Raw genomic sequence first — 26,306 nt, forward strand, 5'->3', positions numbered from 1 at the left:
GCGAGAGGCAGGGACAAGTCGCCAGGTCATATAGACACAGACAACCATTCACGCTCACATTCACACCTACGGTCAATTTAGAGCCACCAGTTATCCTAACCTTTGGACTGTGGGGGAAACCAGAGCACCAGAAGGAAACCCACACAGACACGGGAAGAACATGCAAACTCCACACAGAAAGGCTCTTGTCGGCCTCTGGACTCGAACCCAGAACCTTCTTGCTGTGAGGCGACAGTGCTAACCACTACACCACCGTGCTGCCCCCAAGGCCGTCCCATATTAACCTAACTGCATGTCTTTGGACTGTGGAGGAAACCCATGCAGACATGGGAAGAACATGCAAACTCGACACAGAAAGGCCGCTGTCAGCCACTGGGCTCGAACCCAGAACCTTCTTGCTGTGAGGCGACAGTCCTAACTACTACACCACCGTGCCGCCCCCAAGGCCGTCCCATATTAACCTAACCGCATGTCTTTGGACTGTGGAGGAAACCCTTGCAGACATGGGAAGAACATGCAAACTCGACACAGAAAGGCCGCTGTCAGCCACTGGGCTCGAACCCAGAACCTTCTTGCTGTGAGGCGACAGTCCTAACTACTACACCACCGTGCCGCCCCCAAGGCCGTCCCATATTAACCTAACCGCATGTCTTTGGACTGTGGAGGAAACCCATGCAGACATGGGAAGAACATCCAAACTCGACACAGAAAGGCCCTCGTCAGCCACTGGACTCGAACCCAGAACCTTCTTGCTCTGAGGCGACAGTCCTAACTACTACACCACCGTGCCGCCCCCAAGGCCGTCCCATATTAACCTAACCGCATGTCTTTGGACTGTGGAGGAAACCCATGCAGACATGGGAAGAACATTAAAACTCGACACAGAAAGGGCCCTGTCAGCCACTGGACTCGAACCCAGAACCTTCTTGCTCTGAGGCGACAGTCCTAACTACTACACCACCGTGCTGCCCCCAAGGCCGTCCCATATTAACCTAACCGCATGTCTTTGGACTGTGGAGGAAACCCATGCAGACATGGGAAGAACATTAAAACTCGACACAGAAAGGGCCCTGTCAGCCACTGGACTCGAACCCAGAACCTTCTTGCTGTGAGGTGACCGTGCTATAATAATAATAATAATATGTTTTAAATTGTTATTATGCTTCATTTTATATGTATTTTATATTTATTATGATTATTAATAAATTTATGAACTTTTTTGGGGGCAAGTTGACATTTCTGGTCGGTTGCTGCGCGCGCAGACGCTGCTTGATGACGTCACTCCTTGGAAAGAGTGCGAAAAAGAAGCGCGAGATCGAAACAGTGAAGGCGGTCAGTGAGCTCGCGCTGCTCTCTGCTTCCGGTTCTTTCTCAGTCAGGCGATTTGTTATTATTATTATTTTTATTAGTTTTTTCTTTTCAACTTAAATTAACAAATCAATCGCTCTGATTTACAGATGGTTGAGAGTTAGCGCGCGCGCGCACCGAGTCGTGAAACCGAGTTGAACCGGAGAATCGGAGGGAAACGGAAACCGGCTGTGCTGGAGATGTCCTGGTGGGCGCGCGGGCAAGTTTATTTATTTCATATCAGTTCCACATCGTTATTTTGTCCGTGTTTACGGTGATGTGCGTGCGGTTTGTGATGGAGCGAGCCCGGGAGCCGCGCAGCAGCGGGATGCGCCTCTCGGAGGCTTTTTATGATCAGTGCGCGCCAGTAAATCAATAAATAATGCAGAGCTAAATCATCACGCGCATGCGCAAACTGACAGCTTATTTTTACATGTTCAGGATTTTGCCGTGTTTTTCCTTTTGACTGTTTTAGTTCCTTCACCAGATCACTGCTGAGCTACTATAGCTTTGAGCTAGTGAGCACCTTGGCATGATGTTGAGAAAAAATACACTACCGTTCAAAAGTTTGAAATGTCCTTATTTTTGAAAGAAAAGCACTGTTCTTTTCAATGAAGATCACTTTAAACTAATCAGAAATCCACTCTATACATTGCTAATGTGGTAAATGACTATTCTAGCTGCAAATGTCTGGTTTTTGGTGCAATATCTCCATAGGTGTATAGAGGCCCATTTCCAGCAACTCTCACTCCAGTGTTCTAATGGTACAATGTGTTTGCTCATTGCCTCAGAAGGCTAATGGATGATTAGAAAACCCTTGTACAATCATGTTAGCACAGCTGAAAACAGTTGAGCTCTTTAGAGAAGCTATAAAACTGACCTTCCTTTGAGCAGATTGAGTTTCTGGAGCATCACATTTGTGGGGTCGATTAAATGCTCAAAATGGCCACAAAAATGTCTCGACTATATTTTCTATTCATTTTACAACTTATGGTGGGGGGCGGCACGGTGGTGTAGTGGTTAGCGCTGTCGCCTCACAGCAAGAAGGTCGGGGTTCGAGCCCCGTGGCCGGCGAGGGCCTTTCTGTGTGGAGTTTGCATGTTCTCCCCGTGTCTGCGTGGGTTTCCTCCGGGTGCTCCGGTTTCCCCCACAGTCCAAAGACATGCAGGTTAGGTTAACTGGTGACTCTAAATTGAGCGTAGGTGTGAATGTGAGTGTGAATGGTTGTCTGTGTCTATGTGTCAGCCCTGTGATGACCTGGCGACTTGTCCAGGGTGTACCCCGCCTTTCACCCGTAGTCAGCTGGGATAGGCTCCAGCTTGCCTGCGACCCTGTAGAACAGGATAAAGCGGCTAGAGATAATGAGATGAGATTTCTATTTAAGTATGCCCCTGTGTCAGTAAGAATACTAATACTTAGGATTAAGATTAGGAGTGATAAGAAGTGTGTCTTGGTATCTGGGGTTGCAGTTCAGGCCCAAACCAAGCATGCTGTGTGATAAAGTACATTTAATAATTCAGACACTTAAGGGTTGTTTTGCAATCAGGGTACGCAAGCTAAAAATCACATTTCATCTCATCTCATCATCTCTAGCCGCTTTATCCTGTTCTACAGGGTCACGGGCAAGCTGGAGCCTATCCCAGCTGACTACGGGCGAAAGGCGGGGTACACCCTGGACAAGTCGCCAGGTCATCACAGGGCTGACACATAGACACAGACAACCATTCACATTCACACCTACGCTCAATTTAGAGTCACCAGTTAACCTAACCTGCATGTCTTTGGACTGTGGGGGAAACCGGAGCACCCGGAGGAAACCCACGTGGACACGGGGAGAACATGCAAACTCCACACAGAAAGGCCCTCGCCGGCCCCGGGGCTCGAACCTGGACCTTCTTGCTGTGAGGCGACAGCGCTAACCACCACACCACCGTGCCACCATAGCTCTATTTACCATGCAAAAAAAATTTGGTGATAACGTTATTTTTGGTGAATGTATGGCAATATATTGTCATATTTAGCAAAATTACTCGTGTCATTTAGAAAAAGTGCTTTTTTGACCACAGGTAGCTCCAAAAGGGATGCACTGAAATCATTCTTTATACCATAAAACAAATATTTGGTTCCATATCATTGGAAACATAGTTAAGTTTTAATGTTGAATGCCAGTAAGTTTTCAGACTATTTTGATCAAATTAGTATGGAATTGTGTCAAAAAAAAACCTGTCCTCTCCGAGACAGCTAATTTTTCAATATAAAACAACATATCTAAAATGATTATTTTCATCCTAAAATGTGGTCAAGATATTGGGACATAAATATTAGAGACAACTAACACAAAGCTTACAGCCTTATATTTAAAAGCACTATGGAAGTAGTGGATTCTGAATTGTCAAAAAAAATGTCCTTTCCGAGAATCACTTCATTTGTTTCTCCCAGCCCTGCTTAAAGCTACACTTGTTATAATACAAACTATTACACATGCCTATCTGTTCTTTAACTTGTCCTTCACTTAAAAACTGGTACAAGAACCAGTTTGAATCAGTTTGAATTTTGGACCCCTGTGACAAACTTTGTACCCTGATTGTAAAATAACCCGTAATAATTAGTTAAATACTTGATTCAAAGTGTTGGGATCCCAGTTTAATGTGGTCATGTTACAGATTTGTTCACACTTGGAGGTAAACAACACAAACCCAAGTGGTGTCAGTAAACTCAGCACCTTGTTGTGAGCTCCTGATGACTGGACAGACTTGTTCTTCCCGTAACAAAGCTGTGTGTGTGTGTGTGTAGTGAGGACACGGAGTGTCAGGACACCGACTCGGATGCAGCCGACCCAAAGGACTGCGGGAAAGTCAAAGTGAAGTGGACGCAAGAAGAGGTGATCTTTGCATTTGATTTGATTTTTGTCCAAAAACGGTTACTTTCCATTCATTTATCATGATTGGGCGGCATGGTGGTGTGAGTGGTTAACACGGTCGCCTCACAGCAAGAACGTTCTGGGTTCGAGCCCAGCAGCCGGTGAGGGCCTTTCTGGAAAGAAAGAAAGCACAACTTTTCTTCATCACACACTTGTGAAATTCCTCTCTGCATTTAACCAATCTGAAGCAGTGAGCAATGAGCACACACACATACCCAGAGCAGTGGGCAGCCATGCTAACAGCGCTCGGGGAGCAGTTTGGAGTTAGGTGCCTCGCTCATTGGCACCTCAGCCCAGGGCTGTCCCATATTACCCTAACCGCATGTCTTTGGACTGTGGGGGAAACCGGAGGAAACCCACACAGACATGGGAAGAACATGAAAACTCCACACAGAAAGGCCCTCGCCGGCCGCAGGGTTCGAACCCAGAACCTTCTTGCTGTGAGGCAACCGTGCTAACCACTACACCACCCAGTGACATGGTGCACCAACATTTTAGGGCTCTACTTGATAAAAACTAAAAGCATAAATTTTTCTTTCTGTGTGGAGTTTGCATGTTCTCCCCGTGTCTGCGTGGGTTTCCTCCGGGTGCTCCGGTTTCCCCCACAGTCCAAAGACATGCGGTAAGGTTAATACGGGACGGCCTTGGGCTGAGGTGCCCTTGAGCGAGGCCCCTAACTCCCAACTGCTCCCCGGGCGCTGTTAGCATGGCTGCCCACTGCTCTGGGTATGTGTGTGTGCTCACTGTTTGAGATGGGTTAAATGCAGAAAGGAATTTCACAAGTGTGTGTGATGAATAAAATTGTGCTTTCGGGGGCGTCGTGGCTCAGGTGGATAAGGCGCCATACCATAAATCCGGGGACCCGGGTTCAATTCCGACCCGAGGTCATTTCCCGATCCCTCCCCGTCTCTCTCCCGCTCATTTCCTGTCTCTACACTGTCCTATCCAATAAAGGTGGAAAAAGCCCAAAAAAAATCTAAAAAAAAAAAAAATTGTGCTTTCTTTCTTAAAGCCTCGGTCACAACCGGCCGTACGTGCTCCTACGGCCGGTCTACGTGCAAGAAACGCACGGAGGGCGCGCGTGTGACGTGCTGATTTTCGAGCTGTAGACCGGCCACAGAGGTTCTTTGTCATGTCAAACAAACTCTACGGGCGCTTACGTTTTTTTCAGGTTGCAAGACAAACTTACGGCCAACGCGCGTCTTTCTCCATGAACAAAAAAAAACGCAGCGATTTGGGAAACGCCAAAAATCGCACGGCCAAAAAAATCGCACGTCCGGTTGTGACCTAGGCTTTAGCTGAGCAGTTTATGGATCAGGGTCTCAGTCAAGGGCTAAGCACTTTTTAGACAACCCTGGAACAGACTCATATATTCATTAAAGTATGGAGAAAAATGATAACCTGCAACATAATCATGTCTTGTCTTGTTTTTCAGGATGATAATCTGCGAGCGCTGGTTAAAACCCGAGGAACTAGTGACTGGAAACACATTGCAAGTTTTCTCCCAGTAGGTTTACTTCAAATACCCAGAAACTATTTTTTTGTTTTTGTTTCGTTTTAGTGCACTTGTGACCAAAGTGTCTGAAATTAATTTTCTAGGACGATGACGATGTTCTGAAACTCGCAGGACAGCGACATTTACTGTAGTGGTGATGGAGAGTTGATGAAGTGTAACAGCATAGAAAAAAAAATCACCCAAACTCCTTTTCTTTGACGTTTTTAAGAGTTTTTTCTCGAGGCAGAACATTACAACTCCTACAGCATACTGAGGCCTTGTTTCTGAGAGGATTTTAATTGTATAATCTGATCCGGGGAACAAGCTTTCATGCTTAGCTTTGAATCACGAAATCCCGTTTTACCTTCATGGTTAAATGTCAGTGCACTTTTTTTTTTTTTCGCTCTCACGGATCTGACAAAAGTTTGCTGTTTGCTAGAACCGCTCGGAACATCAGTGTCAGCACCGCTGGTACAAAGTTTTGGATCCAGACCTCGTCAAAGGGCCTTGGACTAAAGAAGAAGATGAAAAGGTAAGACGTGAGCAGGTAAAGATTTGGTTTAAAAAGATAATTAGACCAGAATTCACTTTGTTTCCGTCCTGGATGTGGCGAGTCGACTGCATGCTAAATAAATAGAAGAGCAAAAATGAGTTTGGGTGGGGGCGGGGGGAAGAATATCAAATTTGCACAGTTATGTATTGTATAGATGTGAGTGTTTTACTGGGAAATACGCCACTTGTATTTTTCATACGAGTTCCATCCGGGACATGGAGAACCAAAACCGGGACATAAATCTCTGTGTCACTCGTGATTAAATCGATGAATTGTTTTTGATAAATTCGGGGACTTTTTGTTTGTGAATGTGTCTATATAATACAACCCCGATTCCAAAAAAGTTGGGACAAAGTACAAATTGTAAATAAAAACGGAATGCAATGATGTGGAAGTTTCAAAATTCCATATTTTATTCAGAATAGAACATAGATGACATATCAAATGTTTAAACTGAGAAAATGTATCATTTAAAGAGAAAAATTAGGTGATTTTAAATTTCATGACAACAACACATCTCAAAAAAGTTGGGACAAGGCCATGTTTCCCACTGTGAGACATCCCCTTTTCTCTTTACAACAGTCTGTAAACGTCTGGGGACTGAGGAGACAAGTTGCTCAAGTTTAGGGATAGGAATGTTAACCCATTCTTGTCTAATGTAGGATTCTAGTTGCTCAACTGTCTTAGGTCTTTTTTGTCGTATCTTGCGTTTTATGATGCACCAAATGTTTTCTATGGGTGAAAGATCTGGACTGCAGGCTGGCCAGTTCAGTACCCGGACCCTTCTTCTACGCAGCCATGATGCTGTAATTGATGCAGTATGTGGTTTGGCATTGTCATGTTGGAAAATGCAAGGTCTTCCCTGAAAGAGACGTCGTCTGGATGGGAGCATATGTTGCTCTAGAACCTGGATATACCTTTCAGCATTGATGGTGTCTTTCCAGATGTGTAAGCTGCCCATGCCACACGCACTAATGCAACCCCATACCATCAGAGATGCAGGCTTCTGAACTGAGCACTGATAACAACTTGGGTCGTCCTTCTCCTCTTTAGTCCGAATGACACGGCGTCCCTGATTTCCATAAAGAACTTCAAATTTTGATTCGTTTGACCACAGAACAGTTTTCCACTTTGCCACAGTCCATTTTAAATGAGCCTTGGCCCAGAGAAGACGTCTGCGCTTCTGGATCATGTTTAGATACGGCTTCTTCTTTGAACTATAGAGTTTTAGCTGGCAACGGCGGATGGCACGGTGAATTGTGTTCACAGATAATGTTCTCTGGAAATATTCCTGAGCCCATTTTGTGATTTCCAATACAGAAGCATGCCTGTATGTGATGCAGTGCTGTCTAAGGGCCCGAAGATCACGGGCACCCGGTATGGTTTTCCGGCCTTGACCCTTACGCACAGAGATTCTTCCAGATTCTCTGAATCTTTTTTTTTTTTTTAAGATATTTTTTTGGGCTTTTTGCACCTTTATTGGATAGGACAGTGTAGAGACAGGAAATGAGCGGGAGAGAGAGACGGGAAGGGATCGGGAAATGACCTCGGGCCGGAATCGAACCCGGGTCGCCCGCATTCATGGTATGACGCCTTAACCACCTGAGCCACGACGCCCCCAGATCCTCTGAATCTTTTGATGATATTATGCACTGTAGATGATGATATGTTCAAACTCTTTGCAATTTTACACTGTCGAACTCCTTTCTGATATTGCTCCACTATTTGTGGGCGCAGAATTAGGGGGATTGGTGATCCTCTTCCCATCTTTACTTCTGAGAGCCGCTGCCACTCCAAGATGCTCTTTTTATACCCAGTCATGTTAATGACCTATTGCCAATTGACCTAATGAGTTGCAATTTGGTCCTCCAGCTGTTCCTTTTTTGTACCTTTAACTTTTCCAGCCTCTTATTGCCCCTGTCCCAACTTTTTTGAGATGTGTTGCTGTCATGAAATTTCAAATGAGCCAATATTTGGCATGAAATTTCAAAATGTCTCACTTTCGACATTTGATATGTTGTCTATGTTCTATTGTGAATACAATATCAGTTTTTGAGATTTGTAAATTATTGCATTCTGTTTTTATTTACAATTTGTACTTTGTCCCAACTTTTTTGGAATCGGGGTTGTATAAAGAAAATCACATGTTGGCTTGAAGATATGAAGTTTATCTTCTCGTGTTGAAAAACTCGCATTTTTCATCTGAAATCCATTACAGATCTGAGTGACATATTTAAATAACATTGTCTGGCGTTGAGTGGTATATCAGATATATTCCATTCAGCTAGCATGATACTGAACGAGTCGAAGACGAGTAGCTGAATGGAATATATCTGATAGACCATCAAAAAAAGCCAGCCAATATTATTATTATACATACACATGTTCAACACGTCTTTCTCTTTCAAAATTCTCTCAAAATCTTCCGTATTTAACGAAGCAAACCCAGCAGCCATGTTTGTTTACAAATTGTCACAGTCACCCACTAGCGCGGAAGTTTTACGTCTCTGACGTGTGACGTCATGTTGTCTTGACAACCACGCAATATCGTAAACCATATTCAACGCTCATTCTCCATTGGGTAGAGTGACGTAATACACGTAGGACAAGCGATATGCTAACAATATTGCATGCTGTCAAACCAAATGAATGAAACCCGCTAGAAGGGAATAGAACACATGTTTTTATTCCATCGAAAAAGTGTCCTGTGTGTATAATATTTCACTCCGATGATGTCACTCCTAGTGTTTTCCCACTGACTTGTCAAAATGGCGAACCGGTTCAAAATGAAAAATTTTTTTTTTATTTAACTTGCTTTTTTTTTTTTTGACGTGTCCATTTGATATAAAGAACATTACACAGTGGCACAAAGATATGAAGTTTATCTTCTCGTGTTAAAAAATAAATGTTTCCCACTCGAAGATGAGCTTCATATCTTCGTGCCGCCGTGTAACATCCTGTCTGTACTATATACGTGTCGTAACCTTGTTATTACTGTGCCGTTACGTAGCGACAGGTTCATTTTAGAAGTTTTTTTTTTTTTTTTTATTCGACAAGTGCATCGAAATGGTCTCAGTTCTAGACAAATTAGACGTGACATTCGGTAGATCAAGTGACAAATCCGTACGATTAACCCAAACGATTTATCAGATCAGTCGTCAGGATTTTAATTCATTCCTGAAATTTGTTCCTGTTTACTGTTTGACATTCAAGAAAGACTTTCATTAAAGGAGACTTAATGAAAAGAGAAACAGTTTAATCAGAGTGAGCTTGGGAATTTAAAGAAAAAAAATGTTTTTTTAAATCTTCACTTTCATTTTGTTTCTTGATTTAAAAAAAAAAACCTCCCGAGCCTCTGAGGAAATCAAATTAGGATTAAAACATGTTATTTTATTATTGTGTCAAAGAAGATTGTTTCCCTTGATTTTTTTTTTTTTTAAACATGTGCATTAATCTAGGAACCTCTTCCCACACAAGGTTTTTGATTCACGTTGTCGTTCTTCTCTGTGCAGGTGATCCAGCTGGTCAATAAATACGGGAATAAGCAGTGGGCCGTGGTGGCCAAACACCTGAAGGGCCGACTGGGGAAGCAGTGCCGCGAGCGCTGGCACAACCACCTCAACCCCGACGTGAAGAAGTCCTCCTGGACTGCAGAGGAGGATCTAATCATCTACAAAGCCCACTGCATGCTGGGAAACCGCTGGGCCGAGATCGCCAAGCTGCTACCTGGAAGGTGAACACTTTAAAACTCTGAACATTCATCCTCCGAGGATAATTCCAACGGGATCGTCAGTCACGGCGTAGCTCCGTCTGGTCCAGAAGGAACGATCTAAAGTGGGCCACCTTCCTTGTGCAATAAATGTCGCAAGCTATATACACAAGCTCTATATAGAAGCGATATCCACCCTAGGAATACCGACCTATTTGCCAGAAAGAATCCAAAATGGTGAGGAATTGACCGAGAAGAAGCGATTTTTGTTGAACTGCAAGACATTAAGGCTTAATTAGTCCATAACTTCATTAATAATTGTAATTAAGCAAATCTGCGTAGAAGTTCTATGGACCTTCATGAGAGAAAGAATCAAAATGGGTGAAGAATTGAGGGAGAAGAAGCGATTTGTGTGGAAACTGCTCGCTAGGGATTGATTAATTACTCCGTATCTTCATTACTAATTGCAATTATGCAAATTTGGGTCGAAGCTACATATATGCACCCCAGGCAGATCGACCTTCCTGCCAAAAAGAATAAAAATCAATGAAGAACTGAGAGAGAAGAAGCGATTTTCGTGAAATGTGGACAATGCCGGACAACAAAAAGGGGAGTCCCGTATACGATTCGTACATTGGGGGAGTGCCTATTAGAGAGCGCACTTGTCCTGGGCCATCGGCATAGTGAGGTAGGGTGGCCAGTTCCTTTCCTCGCCGCCTTTAACTTCCCCAGTGTTTCCACCAGGTCCCCATTCACTGCTGGGTGGACAGGGAGCGAGCCCCAGATCCCCGTCGAGCCGAGGCTCGAACCAGGGACCGTTCGCTTAGCGGTCAAGCGCTCTAACCACTTGGCCACCTGCACTCCTTGCCGGACAACACAGGATGGCATAAATTGATCGCCTGTCAGCCGGATGAGCTAATAATAATAATAATAATAATGAAGACACACTTGATGCCATGCTGTAATCGGAATCATGGTGTGATGAAGCAGAGTCATCATCCCCACCCTGGAATTGATTATTTTCCAATAACTGCACTGCCTAAAGTGTTTTACGTACTGTTTTTTTTTTTTATACTACAGCAGTTTGCTTTAATAAATAAAACATGATTACAATGTTTTATTTATTAAAGTACAGCACATCATACTTTTTAGACACTGGAGACTCCTTCTGTTAAATTTTTTTTGTTTGTTTGGTCTATCCCCCCTCCGATCAGGACTGACAATGCTGTGAAGAACCACTGGAACTCCACCATTAAGCGTAAAGTGGAGCTGGGGTACTACACGGGCGTGGACACGACTCTGCACTTTATTCACCAGCCTGAGGAAGGAGACATCGGCGTTCAGCAGGACACTGATCCAGCGGTGCGTTTCAGAAACGCTTTACATCATCAGCGCTTCTCTTGGCTTCTTATTTTCACTGTTTGTTTCTGTGTGGTGATGTGATGTGATGTGATGTATGATCCAAACAGGAGGATTTGTGCTACGGAGCAGAGTTGGAGGCTGCCACTGTGCCGGCGGTCAAGCGGGTAAAATGAAATCAGTGTATTCCACATAATAACTTCTGGGCAAATCAGTATTGCGTTCATTTACTTTTGGGTAATCGATTACATCTAATGCGACCAATACGTCATAATGATGACGATGGGCCTGAATGATAGCTAGGGTGCCAAAACTTTTGCCCTACTAGAAAATAAAGACGAATGTAGAAGCAAGGAATAAAACGAACGTAAAAAGAAGAAAAAAATATTAGTTTGAATTTTCCTGTGCTTACAGATCAGTTTGCCGTCTCGGTGGTGGTGTTGTGCTTCTTCAGAAATTTGAAAACTGATTTAATCTGAAAACATTTTTTCGTCCTGAAGGAGTCTGTCGATTCTGTTCCTCGGAAATCCGCTCCCGCCAACACGGTGTCCCCGAAACCGTCTCCAGCTCCTGCGACGCCCCCCAGTGACTCTGAGAGCACGACGAACTCGGGCGTCCCTGCCTGGGTGAACGACGGCTCGGGCTTCCTGTCGCCCTCGGCCACGCCCGCGCTGAAGGAGATGATGGACATGATGGACGGGGTGAGCTCAGGAGCACTGTTAAAGATGGTCAGATCTCAGAGATGGTTTTGTGAACCCGGGTTAAACAGAAACCGTCGCTGAAAGTGTGTATTATTGCTGGAAAGTTTTATCGTGTCTTCCTTGGAAAGGAAACGGAAAATACGACCTGAGCATCGGCATGCGTTGATGGGTTCATTATTTTCAGAGATGTTGTGTTTTATTTTTTTTAATTGATTGAGTCGAAGTCCTTCCCATGCCACGGGACACGTTGGGTGGCGCCGATCTCTGTTTCTATAACCCTCGGGGTCTCGACTATTACACAGCTAGGGTTACAGGGGCGAGTCCTCTGGTAACCACAAGAGTTTGACTCCATACTCACATCTGTATTGTGGCGCCTTGCCAGATGGCAGTAGGTACCATTTTTATGATGGTCTTTGGTAGAACTCATGCTCTCCTGATTGAGAGATGGACACGCTAACCACTAAGCCAACTTGCAGTAATTGATTGATTGATTGATTGATTGATTGATTGATTGATTGAACTCTAAATATTATTCTGGTTAAAATGAGTGTTTGTATTGTTGCCTGTTTCACACCCAGATAACAAGTCGCAGAAATATTGCTGTAGAAACCAAGAAGGTTCTGGGTTCGAGCCCAGCGTCCGATGAGGGCCTTTCGATGTGGAGTTTGCATGTTCTCCCCGTGTCTGCGTGGGTTTCCTCCAGGTGCTCCGGTTTGCCCCACAGTCCAAAGATGTGCAGTTCGGTTAACTGGCTACTCTAAATTGTCCGTGTGTGTGATTTGGTTGTTTCCCAAACCTGGAAATGGGAGGGTTGTGGCAGGAAGGGGCATCCAGTATAAAAACTATACTCCAATTAATATGACCTGTGAACCAATAGAGTCCACGTGCAGGGCAGCGACCCCATATACATAAGTGGGACAAGGTGGAAGAAGTGAGTGAGAGAGAGAGAGAGAGAGAGAGACGTTGCTGTAGAAATGAATCGACCTGATTCTTGTCTTCATTAAAGAGAATAATGGTTTGGGATTTGTTTTTGCTTTAACCCCGAAAACATCTATCATAAATCTATAAAACTCAAATGGATTGTGTAATTTTCTCAGCATAGACTTGACTTAAAACCCCCTAAAAACCTTGATTTTAAAACCTTGAGTATCAGCAGATATCACAATTGTAAAAAAAAAAAAACCTACAAAGTTTTAATTTTTTTAACTGGAGCACTTAAAAATACACAACTAAAAAACTCCTTACAGCTTTGACACAAAAATCTGATAAAATAAATAAAATAAGAATAATGAACAAGCAACACTCTTTATGTAAACTATTTCAGTTCAAAAAAAAATTTCCCCCAATTTCAGTCTTTTCCATTTGTTACAGGGCTCTATCTACCTACCTACCTACCTACCTACCCACCCACCCACTTCCAAAAAAGTTGGGACAAAGTACAAATTGTAAATAAAAACGGAATGCAATGATGTGGAAGTTTCAAAATTCCATATTTTATTCAGAATAGAACATAGATGGCATATCAAATGTTTAAACTGAGAAAATGTATCATTTAAAGAGAAAAATTAGGTGATTTTAAATTTCATGACAACAACACATCTCAAAAAAGTTGGGACAAGGCCATGTTTCCCACTGTGAGACATCCCCTTTTCTCTTTACAACAGTCTGTAAACGTCTGGGGACTGAGGAGACAAGTTGCTCAAGTTTAGGGATAGGAATGTTAACCCATTCTTGTCTAATGTAGGATTCTAGTTGCTCAACTGTCTTAGGTCTTTTTTGTCGTATCTTCCGTTTTATGATGCGCCAAATGTTTTCTATGGGTGAAAGATCTGGACTGCAGGCTGGCCAGTTCAGTACCCGGACCCTTCTTCTACGCAGCCATGATGCTGTAATTGATGCAGTATGTGGTTTGGCATCGTCATGTTGGAAAATGCAAGGTCTTCCCTGAAAGAGACGTCGTCTGGATGGGAGCATATGTTGCTCTAGAACCTGGATATACCTTTCAGCATTGATGGTGTCTTTCCAGATGTGTAAGCTGCCCATGCCACACGCACTAATACAACCCCATACCATCAGAGATGCAGGCTTCTGAACTGAGCGCTGATAACAACTTGGGTCGTCCTTCTCCTCTTTAGTCCGAATGACACGGCGTCCCTGATTTCCATAAAGAACTTCAAATTTTGATTCATCTGACCACAGAACAGTTTTCCACTTTGCCACAGTCCATTTTAAATGAGCCTTGGCCCGGAGAAGACATCTGCGCTTCTGGATCGTGTTTAGATACGGCTTCTTCTTTGAACTATAGAGTTTTAGCTGGCAACGGCGGATGGCACGGTGAATTGTGTTCACAGATAATGTTCTCTGGAAATATTCCTGAGCCCATTTTGTGATTTCCAATACAGAAGCATGCCTGTATGTGATGCAGTGCCGTCTAAGGGCCCGAAGATCACGGGCACCCGGTATGGTTTTCCGGCCTTGACCCTTACGCACAGAGATTCTTCCAGATTCTCTGAATCTTTTGATGATATTATGCACTGTAGATGATGATATGTTCAAACTCTTTGCAATTTTACACTGTCGAACTCCTTTCTGATATTGCTCCACTATTTGTCGGCGCAGAATTAGGGGGATTGGTGATCCTCTTCCCATCTTTACTTCTGAGAGCCGCTGCCACTCCAAGATGTTCTTTTTATACCCAGTCATGTTAATGACCTATTGCCAATTGACCTAATGAGTTGCAATTTGGTCCTCCAGCTGTTCCTTTTTTGTACCTTTAACTTTTCCAGCCTCTTATTGCCCCTGTCCCAACTTTTTTGAGATGTGTTGCTGTCATGAAATTTCAAATGAGCCAATATTTGGCATGAAATTTCAAAATGTCTCACTTTCGACATTTGATATGTTGTCTATGTTCTATTGTGAATACAATATCAGTTTTTGAGATTTGTAAATTATTGCATTCCGTTTTTATTTACAATTTGTACTTTGTCCCAACTCTTTTGGAATCGGGGTTCTATCTATCGATCGATCGATCGTTGTGCTCATAAGTTTACATACCCTGGCAGAATTTTTGCTTTCTTGGCCTTTTTTCAGAGAATATGAATGATAACACAAAATCTTTTTCCCCACTCATGGTTAGTGGTTGGGTGAAGCCATTTATTGATAAACAACTGTGTTTTCTATTTTTAAATCATAATGACAACAAAAAACATCCAAATGACCCTGATCAAAAGTTTACATACCCCAGTTCTTAATACCGTGTATTGCCCCCTCTCACATCAATGACAGCCTGAAGTCTTTTGTGGTAGTTGTGGATGAGGCTCTTTATTTTCTCAGATGGTAAAGCTGCCCATTCTTCTTGGCAAAAAGCCTCCAGTTCCTGTAAATTCCTGGGCTGTCTTGCATGAACTGCGCGCTTGAGATCTCCCCAGAGTGGCTCGATGATATTGAGGTCAGGAGACTGAGATGGCCACTCCAGAACCTTCACTTTGTTCTGCTGTAGCCAATGACAGGTCGACTTGGCCTTGTGTTTTGGATCGTTGTCATGTTGGAACGTCCAGGTACGTCCCATGCGCAGCTTCCGGGCTGATGAGTGCAAATTTGCCTCCAGTATTTGCTGATAACGTGCTGCATTCATCTTTCCTTCAACTTTGACCAAGTTTCCTGTGCCTTTGTAGCTCACACATCCCCAAAACATCAGCGATCCACCTCCGTGCTTTACAGTAGGAATGGTGTTCCTTTCATCATAGGCCTTGTTGACACCTCTCCAAATGTAACGTTTATGGTTGTGGCCAGAAAGTTCAACTTTGGTCTCATCACTCCAAATTACCTTGTTCCAGAAGTTTTGAGGCTTGTCTCTGTGCTGTTTGGCATAAATTTTTGTTGGTCTACCTGACCGTGGTTTGGTTTTAACGGAGCCCCTGATTTTCCATTTGTTAATCACAGTTTGAACACTGCTGACTGGCGTTATCAATTCCTTGGATATCTTTTTGTATTCCTTTCCTGTTTTATACAGTTCAACTACCTTTTCCCGTAGATCCGTTGACAATTTTTTGCTTTCCCCATGACTCAGAATCCAGAAACGTCAGTGGCTGGATGAAAGATGCGAGAGTCTGTCTGGATCCCAGAAACTCACTCAGCTTTTATGCACACACACTGATTACAAGCAAACAGATCACAGGTGAGGACGTTACCTTTAGTAGCCATTCAAACCCATTTGTGTCAACTTCTGTGCATGTTATCAGGCCAAAATCACCAGGGTATGTGAACTTTTGATCAGGGTCATTTGGGTAGTTTCTGTTGTCATTATGATTTAAAAAAAGAAAACACAGTCGTTTGACAATGAATGGTTTCACCCAACCACTAAGCATGAGTGGAAAAGATGTTTTTGTGTTATCACTCATATTCTCTGAAAAATGGTCAAAGAATCATAGATTCTGCCAGGGTATGTAAACTTATGAGCACAACTGTATCTATCTATCAGCTCTCCCCCAATCCATGCATCACTTTTTTTTTTTTTTTTTGCGTCGGCCAGATGCTGATCTTGTTTATTGGCGCCATGCCGAGATGGGGGGGAAAAAGCATTTTTTAAAACGCTATAGAGATGTCATCTAAACTCCAGACTATAAACCTATCTAGTCGTGAATAAACCCTTGTTTATAATGTGTCTGGTGAAATAAATCTTTTCCCCTTTGCTCAGATCAGAGAGCTTATTCTGCATGAAGTGTTTAGACTGCAGTAAAGACAAAAAGTAACATCCACAGGGACGAGTGAATATCTGGGCTGTTTCTCTGAGTGACGAGTGAAAAGTAATGAATAAACAAGAAGTACAAGTGTGTGTCTCATCATCAGGACTTCGACTCAGAATTTCTGAGCTTAAATGAAACTCTTTAAAATAAAGGATTCAGAATGGATTCGTAGTGCATCTGTTGAAGTGAAGCACTGTCCAGAACTCTGTGTGTGTGTGTGTGTGTAGGATCTGGAGGGCTGGTGTAACCTGGCTGACTTTGAGCTGCCGGAGGAGAGTCAGAGTCCTGATGTGCTGCAGTTCCGCCTGGAGGGCAGCGCTCTACACGAGCTCAGTAAGGGGAGTAAAGGCGAGCTCATCCCCATCTCCCCCGGAGGAGCCACACCACCATCCATCCTGAGCCGCCGCACACGCCGCCGTATCGCCCTCTCCCCCGATGTCAATGACTCCATGACCCCCAAGAGCACGCCGGTTAAGATCCTGCCCTTCTCCCCGTCTCAGGTGCAAACACTTTGGTTTGGGGTTTATTATAAACATGGCCTGGCTTTAATTAATGACATTTAATTCAGGATTTCAGTCTGGTCTTGTCGGTGAGGTAGATTACATTTTCCAAAAATAATCAGTATCAGGATTTAAATTGGTTAGAAAATTAAACTCTGCGAAACTAAGCTGAGCCAATAACGACCTTCGTTAACAATTATTCGCAGAAGGTGAAGTGAATATCGCATACATGTCAACCTTTGGTCAATCAAACCTGTATAACCAACCTCCAAAATCCGTATTTCCCTTATAAAATCCGTATAAGATGCAAATTAAAATAATTTACCTAAAATTTGAATGATAATTAACAATGATAGTTACTTTTTATTCAATATTAATAACAATAAACCTTCAGAATGAATACAAAGCTCCAATGTTTGACAAAACCACAAAGTGTTATCAGCGTAGTTACGAAGGAAATACTTCGTTGTTTGGAGACAGGTTTCACCGAGCGGCTATTATGCGCGAGACTTCATATTAGCCACAAAGTCAGGAAAATCTGTTCGTAAAATTACGTTATAATGGCCAAATACAATGAAAAGTATTTTTCCAGTCTCACCTGTGAAAGGTAATCCCATGTGATCTCGTTTGGACGGTAAACCTGTTGGTACAGTTAAACGCAGCACATGAATGAGGCATCTTTATTCTCGGCTACTGTCTAGACGCTATACCAGAGACGGTTGAAGAATCTCCACTTTGCCACATCCAATATGGCGGCGAGGATGACGTATGATTCTACGCAGAAGGCGGCGTCTATGTTTATATGTCTATGACTTCCCGGTTGGCGGGATTCTCGCAATGCGGTGTGCGCATGATTAAAAGTGGAATGAAGTCTCGCTACCACAAGATAATGCACGATTTCATAAGACTCTTTACTGGCTGTCTGTGGTGTACAGTACGTTTGTAAATGTTATGCGCTCTTTTATCATCGTGGGAATTGATTATAGCTCTAAACAAATATTGAAGTTTTTTTAAAGAATCCGTATAACTTTATTTATATGCCCGTATACTACGTATATTGAATCAAATCCGTATAAAATACGGACATTCCGTATAGGTTGACATGTATGATATTGGTGAATAATAAGAGACAAAGTTGAGGTTATTATTTAACAGTTATTCCACAAAATCGAGTCGTACATGAGCTGATAGCCGACGAGACGCGTAGCACCGAGTTGCTTATAAGCCATGTACGACGAGATTGAGTGGAATAACTGTTTTATTCTATCCACATTCACTGGATTTTGAGAAACGGAGCATTTTTATTTTTTGCAAATTCGATAAATCAAAACTTCTATACAAAACGTCCGACAAAATCATTTCCGCTTAGAATGTAAACAAAGCGGCGAAATGACAGGAGCAATTTGTGAAAAATGTGATGATAATAATAATTCTTAAAAAATAAAAGATTTAATTCCATATTTTGTTGCGCTTTTTTTTGTATTTTTTGGGGTTTTGTTTTCGAGTAGAGTTTTTATTTCATCCTCGGTTGGTTCAGCAACACGCTCCGCCATTTTGTTTTTCTCTACTCACAGTATATAAGCTGATAGCCTAGTTGTAGAGTAGCCAATCAGAGCACACAATTACTCATATCCAGTGAATGTGGATAGAATAATCACTGATATTCGCTGAGCCTGAGTCGGGTAATTGTTTTTTTTTTTTTAAAGATTTTTTGGGGGGCTTTTTTCACCTTTATTGGATAGGACAGTGTAGAGACAGGACAGAAAATGAGCGGGAGAGAGAGAGAGACGGGGAGGGATCGGGAAATGACCTCGGGTCGGAATCGAACCCTGGTCCCCGGATTTATGGTATGGCGCCTTATCCACCTGAGCCACAACGCCCCCTGGGTAATTGTTTTAGTATAAATACACTGGTGATTATTTGAAAAAGAAATTTAATTGTATTAAAAATAATTTTTTTCAAACTTCAGAAGCAGCATCCAAATGTAATAACGGCGTGGCGCAGACTTGTGCCACTTATCCACGCCGAGTCACATAAAATCCTTTGTTTTGAAATTGATAAAATAAATCACAATCCCACTTTACCTTTGAATAATTTTAGACCAAACTTCGTAGCATCTTTTATTGCTTTTAGGAACAGTGTTTTCTTTCATCATTTGTAATTCTTCCTCACTTACGGTGACAAAGCGATTAACCGCCATTTTGCCGAGTCGCTCGAGGTGATGATCGAGAAATAGTTAAAATCTCTCGACCAATCGGCGCACATGATTTCCTATAATCATCTGTGTATTTATACACAGTGGATAACTCACTAGTTAGCAGTGTTCAAGAACTATCATTGTTCCTTTTCAACCACAAACTCGACCACGGATCTGATATAATCAGCTTTTCTTAAATATAACGGAGATGATCAAGCAATTACTGAAAAAAATGCTTGCGTTTCACTTTTAGAACCTAAATGTGAATCATTTCTACTTTTGTGTGTGAATCTTTTTCCCAGTTTCTCAACCTGTGGACCAAACAGGACACGCTTGATTTGGAAAACCCGTCTCTCACGTCCACGCCCGTGTGCAGCCAGAAGGCCATCGTCACTACGCCGCTGCACCGAGACAAAACCCCGCTCACTCAGAAGGAGAACTCTGTGTACGTCCTGCTTTCCACGTTTCTTTCACTTTTTTAATATCGCTATGGATTGTAATTGAGTCTAATTTCATCTTCATCATTTCTTCCAACTCAGCTTCATCACGCCGAATCACAAAGCTGATCTGGACAGGATGCCTCGCACCCCGACGCCGTTTAAAAACGCCCTGGAGAAGTACGGGCCCATACGGCCGCTGGTGAGGAAACTACATAACCAAGAAAAAAATAGCGAAGGTGCGGAGCGATTATTTGTGAACGTGTAAATGATGCGTGATGTTTACTGTAGCCTCCAACACCCAACCTGGAGGAGGACCTGAAGGAGGTTCTGCGCACCGAAGCAGGGATCGAGCTCATCGTAAAGGACGAGAGTCCAGTTGAACAGAAACCCAAAGTGGTGGTGAGGATTCTTGATTTACAGTGATGCTTCTGCTTTCCTTTTCTCTTTCTTTGTCTTTAATTCAAAACACAGGTTTCTACAAATGTAACAATGTATCATGCGACAATAAATCGCGATACAACTTTATGACGATTCAAATCGATGAAATAAAAACGAATCATGATTATTATCAGGCTGTGTGATCTGTTAGTTTTACCTAGTTGTAATTGCATTGTTTCAACAGCAGAGGGTGCAGTAATGTACAATAGCGGGGGTGACTTCACTGTAGGCAGAAGTAACACAGCTCTAATGCTGCGAAAACACAAAAAAAGCACATCTAAAATGCGAAAGAGCTACAAATAGATTTAACAAGAAATCAGAGCTTTCTCTCTTTTTACAGACTGCTGAAAGATAAAGAAAAGAGAAGCAAATAGAGGGAGTGCAAATGTTCATAAAAGTTTATTAAGAAAAGGAATATTTGTTAACCTTTTTCAATTTCTAATAAAAGTTATGTTTTAGTTCATAGTGATTTATATTTTACTTCAACCTCCAACCAAATGTGGGTAAATAATTATTATTAGTTATTAACAAAATGAAATTAAAGGGATAGATATGAGATGTTAACAAATGGGTTTTTTTGTTTGTTTTTTGGTAATAAAATTTCAAAATTAGCGTTGGAAAATCAAATCGCGAACCTCATATTGCGAATTGAATCATGAACATGCCTCCCAATTTCGTATTTTCATGTATTCATGTTTTATTAGTTTTGTGTATTTACATTACAGGCATTTAGCAGACGCTCTTATCCAGAGCAATGTACAACCCCGATTCCAAAAAAGTTGGGACAAAGTACAAATTGTAAATAAAAACGGAATGCAATGATGTGGAAGTTTCAAAATTCCATATTTTGTTCAGAATAGAACATAGATGACATATCAAATGTTTAAACTGAGAAAATGTATCATTTAAAGAGAAAAATTAGGTGATTTTAAATTTCATGACAACAACACATCTCAAAAAAGTTGGGACAAGGCCATGTTTCCCACTGTGAGACATCCCCTTTTCTCTTTACAACAGTCTGTAAACGTCTGGGGACTGAGGAGACAAGTTGCTCAAGTTTAGGGATAGGAATGTTAACCCATTCTTGTCTAATGTAGGATTCTAGTTGCTCAACTGTCTTAGGTCTTTTTTGTCGTATCTTGCGTTTTATGATGCGCCAAATGTTTCCTATGGGTGAAAGATCTGGACTGCAGGCTGGCCAGTTCAGTACCCGGACCCTTCTTCTATGCAGCCATGATGCCGTAATTGATGCAGTATGTGGTTTGGCATCGTCATGTTGGAAAATGCAAGGTCTTCCCTGAAAGAGACGTCGTCTGGATGGGACCATATGTTGCTCTAGAACCTGGATATACCTTTCAGCATTGATGGTGTCTTTCCAGATGTGTAAGCTGCCCATGCCACACGCACTAATGCAACCCCATACCATCAGAGATGCAGGCTTCTGAACTGAGCGCTGATAACCACTTGGGTCGTCCTTCTCCTCTTTAGTCCGAATGACACGGCGTCCCTGATTTCCATAAAGAACTTCAAATTTTGATTCGTCTGACCACAGAACAGTTTTCCACTTTGCCACAGTCCATTTTAAATGAGCCTTGGCCCAGAGAAGACGTCTGCGCTTCTGGATCATGTTTAGATACGGCTTCTTCTTTGAACTATAGAGTTTTAGCTGGCAACGGCGGATGGCACGGTGAATTGTGTTCACAGATAATGTTCTCTGGAAATATTCCTGAGCCCATTTTGTGATTTCCAATACAGAAGCATGCCTGTATGTGATGCAGTGCCGTCTAAGGGCCTGAAGATCACGGGCACCCAGTATGGTTTTCCGGCCTTGACCCTTACGCACAGAGATTCTTCCAGATTCTCTGAATCTTTTGATGATATTATGCACTGTAGATGATGATCTGTTCAAACTCTTTGCAATTTTACACTGTCGAACTCCTTTCTGATATTGCTCCACTATTTGTCGGCGCAGAATTAGGGGGATTGGTGATCCTCTTCCCATCTTTACTTCTGAGAGCCGCTGCCACTCCAAGATGCTCTTTTTATACCCAGTCATGTTAATGACCTATTGCCAATTGACCTAATGAGTTGCAATTTGGTCCTCCAGCTGTTCCTTTTTTGTACCTTTAACTTTTCCAGCCTCTTATTGCCCCGTCCCAACTTTTTTGAGATGTGTTGCTGTCATAAAATTTCAAATGAGCCAATATTTGGCATGAAATTTCAAAATGTCTCACTTTCGACATTTGATATGTTGTCTATGTTCTATTGTGAATACAATGTCAGTTTTTGAGATTTGTAAATTATTGCATTCCGTTTTTATTTACAATTTGTACTTTGTCCCAACTTTTTTGGAATTGGGGTTGTAGAAGACCCTGACATACCCACAGCAGTTGGGGTTAGGAGCCTTGCTCAAGGGCACTTCAGTGATTCCTGCTGGTTTAGGGAATCAAACCAGCGACCTTTTGGTCCCAAAGCTGCTTCTCTAACCTTTACCCTGTTTCACCTTTATTTGAAGCCACTGTTACAAACTTTGCAGATTAACATTGGAGAATGCTGCTATAAGTTATGGCTCAAAAATATACGCAAAAAGAGCTTCTTTTTTTTCTTTTCTCCCGAATGAAAGGAGACGCTCTTGCTTTCTGTCACAGTAAATGGAGTGTCTTGAGTTTATTAATGTGAAATAAAATATATCAGGGCATGTTTGACTTGGCTAACATCAGACAAGTACAGAATTAATATCAGGGGAAAAAATTGGGGAAAATGCACATCTTTGGCTGAATGAATGGAGGGAAAAGGGATTAAAAGGGCTTTTCATGAAAAGTCAAATCTGATATTTTACAAATAATTGTAGTGGTAATGATGAATACAGAGGGCGGCACGGTGGTGTAGTGGTTAGCGCTGTCGCCTCACAGCAAGATGGTCCGGGTTCGAGCCCCGTGGCCGGCGAGGGCCTTTCTGTGCGGAGTTTGCATGTTCTCCCCGTGTCCGCGTGGGTTTCCTCCGGGTGCTCCGGTTTCCCCCACAGTCCAAAGACATGCAGGTTAGGTTAACTGGTGACTCTAAATTGAGCGTAGGTGTGAATGTGAGTGTGAATGGTTGTCTGTGTCTATGTGTCAGCCCTGTGATGACCTGGCGACTTGTCCAGGGTGTACCCCGCCTTTCGCCCGTAGTCAGCTGGGATAGGCTCCAGCTTGCCTGCGACCCTGTAGAACAGGATAAAGCGGCTACAGATGATGAGATGATGAATACAGCATGACCTGGTCAGTGCAACCCAGTTCAAAACGTGCCATTAAGTGTGTGTGTGTAAGTAAAACTGTTGAGACTGAAATATACAGTCAGGTTCATAAGTATTTGGACAGTTACAGGTTTGGGAGTTTCCCGCTCAGCAACCAAACTTAATAAATCAATAAAAGTTTACATACACACTTTATGAATCGCTCGACAAAATGTTTATGAAAATAAATATTAAATAAATATATGTGGAAGACATGTTTTTATTAATTTAAAACTTTTTCCCCGAGGATTATTTTTTTTTTTGGTCCAAGGTCGTCTTTCAGTCATCACACCTCTTCACAAATCCCCAGAATAAAGCAGAATACACTTTTAGATTAGGCTTGACTCTCAGACCCTCAGTTCTCCCAGAATTATTCTTGGAGACGAACGTGACCGATGACGGTTCAGATCAGCAGTCCAAGGTCGGCTGGTATAAACCAGGCTCTTTTCTCTCTATTTAAAAAAGAAAAGTCAAAATAAGCCTCATTTTTGTCATTCACATCATCTTATGTGCTCTAATTCTCATGATTGACTTTAAATCGTTGATTAATACTGTGAAGCTGTGATAACTGTAGACTAGGTTAGAATACAGTGCAAAAACCAAACCAAACCAGAGTCCTTTCTGTCCAAGCAATTTCTTTACCAAAGTACTTTCCTCAAGACTGATTCTACCTCCAGACATGTAGCTTTTCCTGTCCGTTGATGTGCTTTCATTACTTTGCTCTTCAGCACCGGCCTCCCATGAAGAAAGTGCGTAAATCTTTAGCACTGGACGTTATAGACTGTAAGGAGCCACGCCCTGCTCGACGCCAGCACTCCAAACCTCCTGCCAAACCCAGCAGAAAGGTAAAAACAATGACTGGACACTTTAATTTGATCTCACAATGAGCTGACAGTGTAAAGACGGATTTGTTTCTTGTCTCTCAGGCAGACCGTTCACTCTCATCATCCTCTTTCAACTCGTCGTTTACTGTAAAGAAGGAAGAGAACGTCCTCGACCAGGGTTTCATTCTCGGGCCCAACGAAAGCGGACCTACGGTGAAACGAGCTCAATCGAACCCCAAACCTGTTCCACCTGCTCCTGTAAGTCATCTAGGAACTCTGAATTTAAATTGAAAACTTTCCTGTGGTGGAAAACTTAGTTACAGTGATAATCTATTAGAATGAGCCAGGAGTACACCTGTCAACACCTTCTGACCAATCAGAAATAATAATTCAGCAGGACAGGACAGTAGTTATTACAGTATGTTCTAGTAATAATGTGACCAGCATTATTACAAGTTTTACCTCCATTTAAAAAAATTCTCCTTCCTCTAGATGTCTCCAGCATGGGAAGCAGTGGTTTGTGGTCGCACTACAGATCAGTTGATCATGACGGAGAAGGCCAGGCGGTATCTTCGCTCTCTGAAGTCGAACGCACACAGCCGAGCCCTCATCCTATCCTGAGCCTGCACTTCTCAACAATATCTAATTATTTCATTCGACAATATTAATAACGCATGGTATTTTGTCGTGTTGTGAATTAAGATGTAAAAATATTTTGTTAATAATATAATTGTGAAAAGAAAGATTTTAGGGTCATGAAAACACCATCTTAACAGTCACAATGAATCTCTAAAGGAGCTTTTAGTCTCTTGTCTCAGGTTACCTCAAGAGTTTAACATGTATATGGTATTCTGTTCCAGTTTGTGTGTATTTCACATTTATTTTTCAGAATGCTTTGTCAGGAATATCAGAGGAAAGCATCTGTGCTTTTTAACTGGCACTGTTACTTTCTGTCCAAATCACTTGATTACAGTTCAGGGTTTATTTCTCGTTTACACGTACGTTTTTCCACAAAGGCAATACTGAAACTGTATTATCTGAAACAATCGGTGTATAACTGCTAGATAGGATTTTATTTTTCTTATTATGACGTCTAGATGTTTGAAATAATTTCATACATTTTCAGACACAATGATTAAACTTGCTCATGTCCACTGTAGGATAATTCCTAATCTGCTCCAATTGTGTATATGCTGTAACTGTGGAATTAAAATCATTCATATTGTAAAATAAGATAAATAAATGGCATTGAACGAAACATTTTGACAGATTTCTTTGGAATTATGGGACTGATTTGTCTGTGGTTTCTTTTATCATGTTTCATTCCATATTTTTAACATTAATGAGACCTGATAGAATTCTAATAATTTTCTTGGACTGTGCTACAGGATGACGTCACAGCCATTGCCGCTCCTCTGATTGGACAGCGCGTTGCAACAGAATGACCAATAGGAAACGGACACAATGCCAAATCAACGCCTTTTCAATAAAAATATATAATGTGATTTTGAAATAAAATATATTTTTAAATTGTAAATTATTCATTTTGTAAATAAACGGATTATATATGCAGCTACGAGAAGTATATATATATATATATATATATATGCTTTTTCCCCCCCTGTATTATTCAAACATGGCGGTTGGTTGATACCATGTTCGGTTTATAGGGGTGGAAGTTTTTCTATGACGTAAACAGTTGACGTTTGGTTCAAGTTTGTGATATGAATTATTTATTAATGGGATATTATTTAATAAATCTGTTACGGTTTTGAATTTCAGTTGAAATTGATCGCGAATAAAG

At 42.0% G+C, this 26,306-nt stretch overlaps 1 protein-coding gene across 1 annotated transcript; it reads left to right on the top strand.

The window, feature by feature from the left end:
• Window positions 1-1,281: 1,281 nt before the first annotated feature.
• Window positions 1,282-25,750, top strand: mybl2b (v-myb avian myeloblastosis viral oncogene homolog-like 2b). Its single transcript, XM_060909798.1, has 15 exons — window positions 1,282-1,555; window positions 4,141-4,228; window positions 5,703-5,774; window positions 6,202-6,294; window positions 9,828-10,048; window positions 11,239-11,386; window positions 11,494-11,550; window positions 11,884-12,084; window positions 17,057-17,329; window positions 19,829-19,971; window positions 20,066-20,165; window positions 20,255-20,365; window positions 24,407-24,523; window positions 24,605-24,760; window positions 24,995-25,750. The coding sequence occupies exons 1-15, from the start codon at window positions 1,548-1,550 to the stop codon at window positions 25,121-25,123; spliced, it is 1,917 nt and encodes a 638-aa protein (XP_060765781.1). The 5' UTR covers window positions 1,282-1,547; the 3' UTR covers window positions 25,124-25,750.
• The last annotated feature ends 556 nt before the right edge of the window (window positions 25,751-26,306 follow it).

This window comes from Neoarius graeffei, chromosome 26 (genome assembly GCF_027579695.1).
Source record: "Neoarius graeffei isolate fNeoGra1 chromosome 26, fNeoGra1.pri, whole genome shotgun sequence".
In the NCBI taxonomy this organism is placed as follows: Eukaryota; Metazoa; Chordata; class Actinopteri; order Siluriformes; family Ariidae; genus Neoarius; species Neoarius graeffei.

What these genes read in the sequence shown, in the direction of transcription:
- mybl2b (XM_060909798.1), top strand. An exon ending in CTAAAGAAGAAGATGAAAAG is followed by an intron (nt 6,295 to 9,827) that starts GTAAGACGTGAG and finishes TTCTCTGTGCAG; the next exon opens with GTGATCCAGCTGGTCAATAA. An exon ending in CTGTGCCGGCGGTCAAGCGG is followed by an intron (nt 11,551 to 11,883) that starts GTAAAATGAAAT and finishes TTCGTCCTGAAG; the next exon opens with GAGTCTGTCGATTCTGTTCC.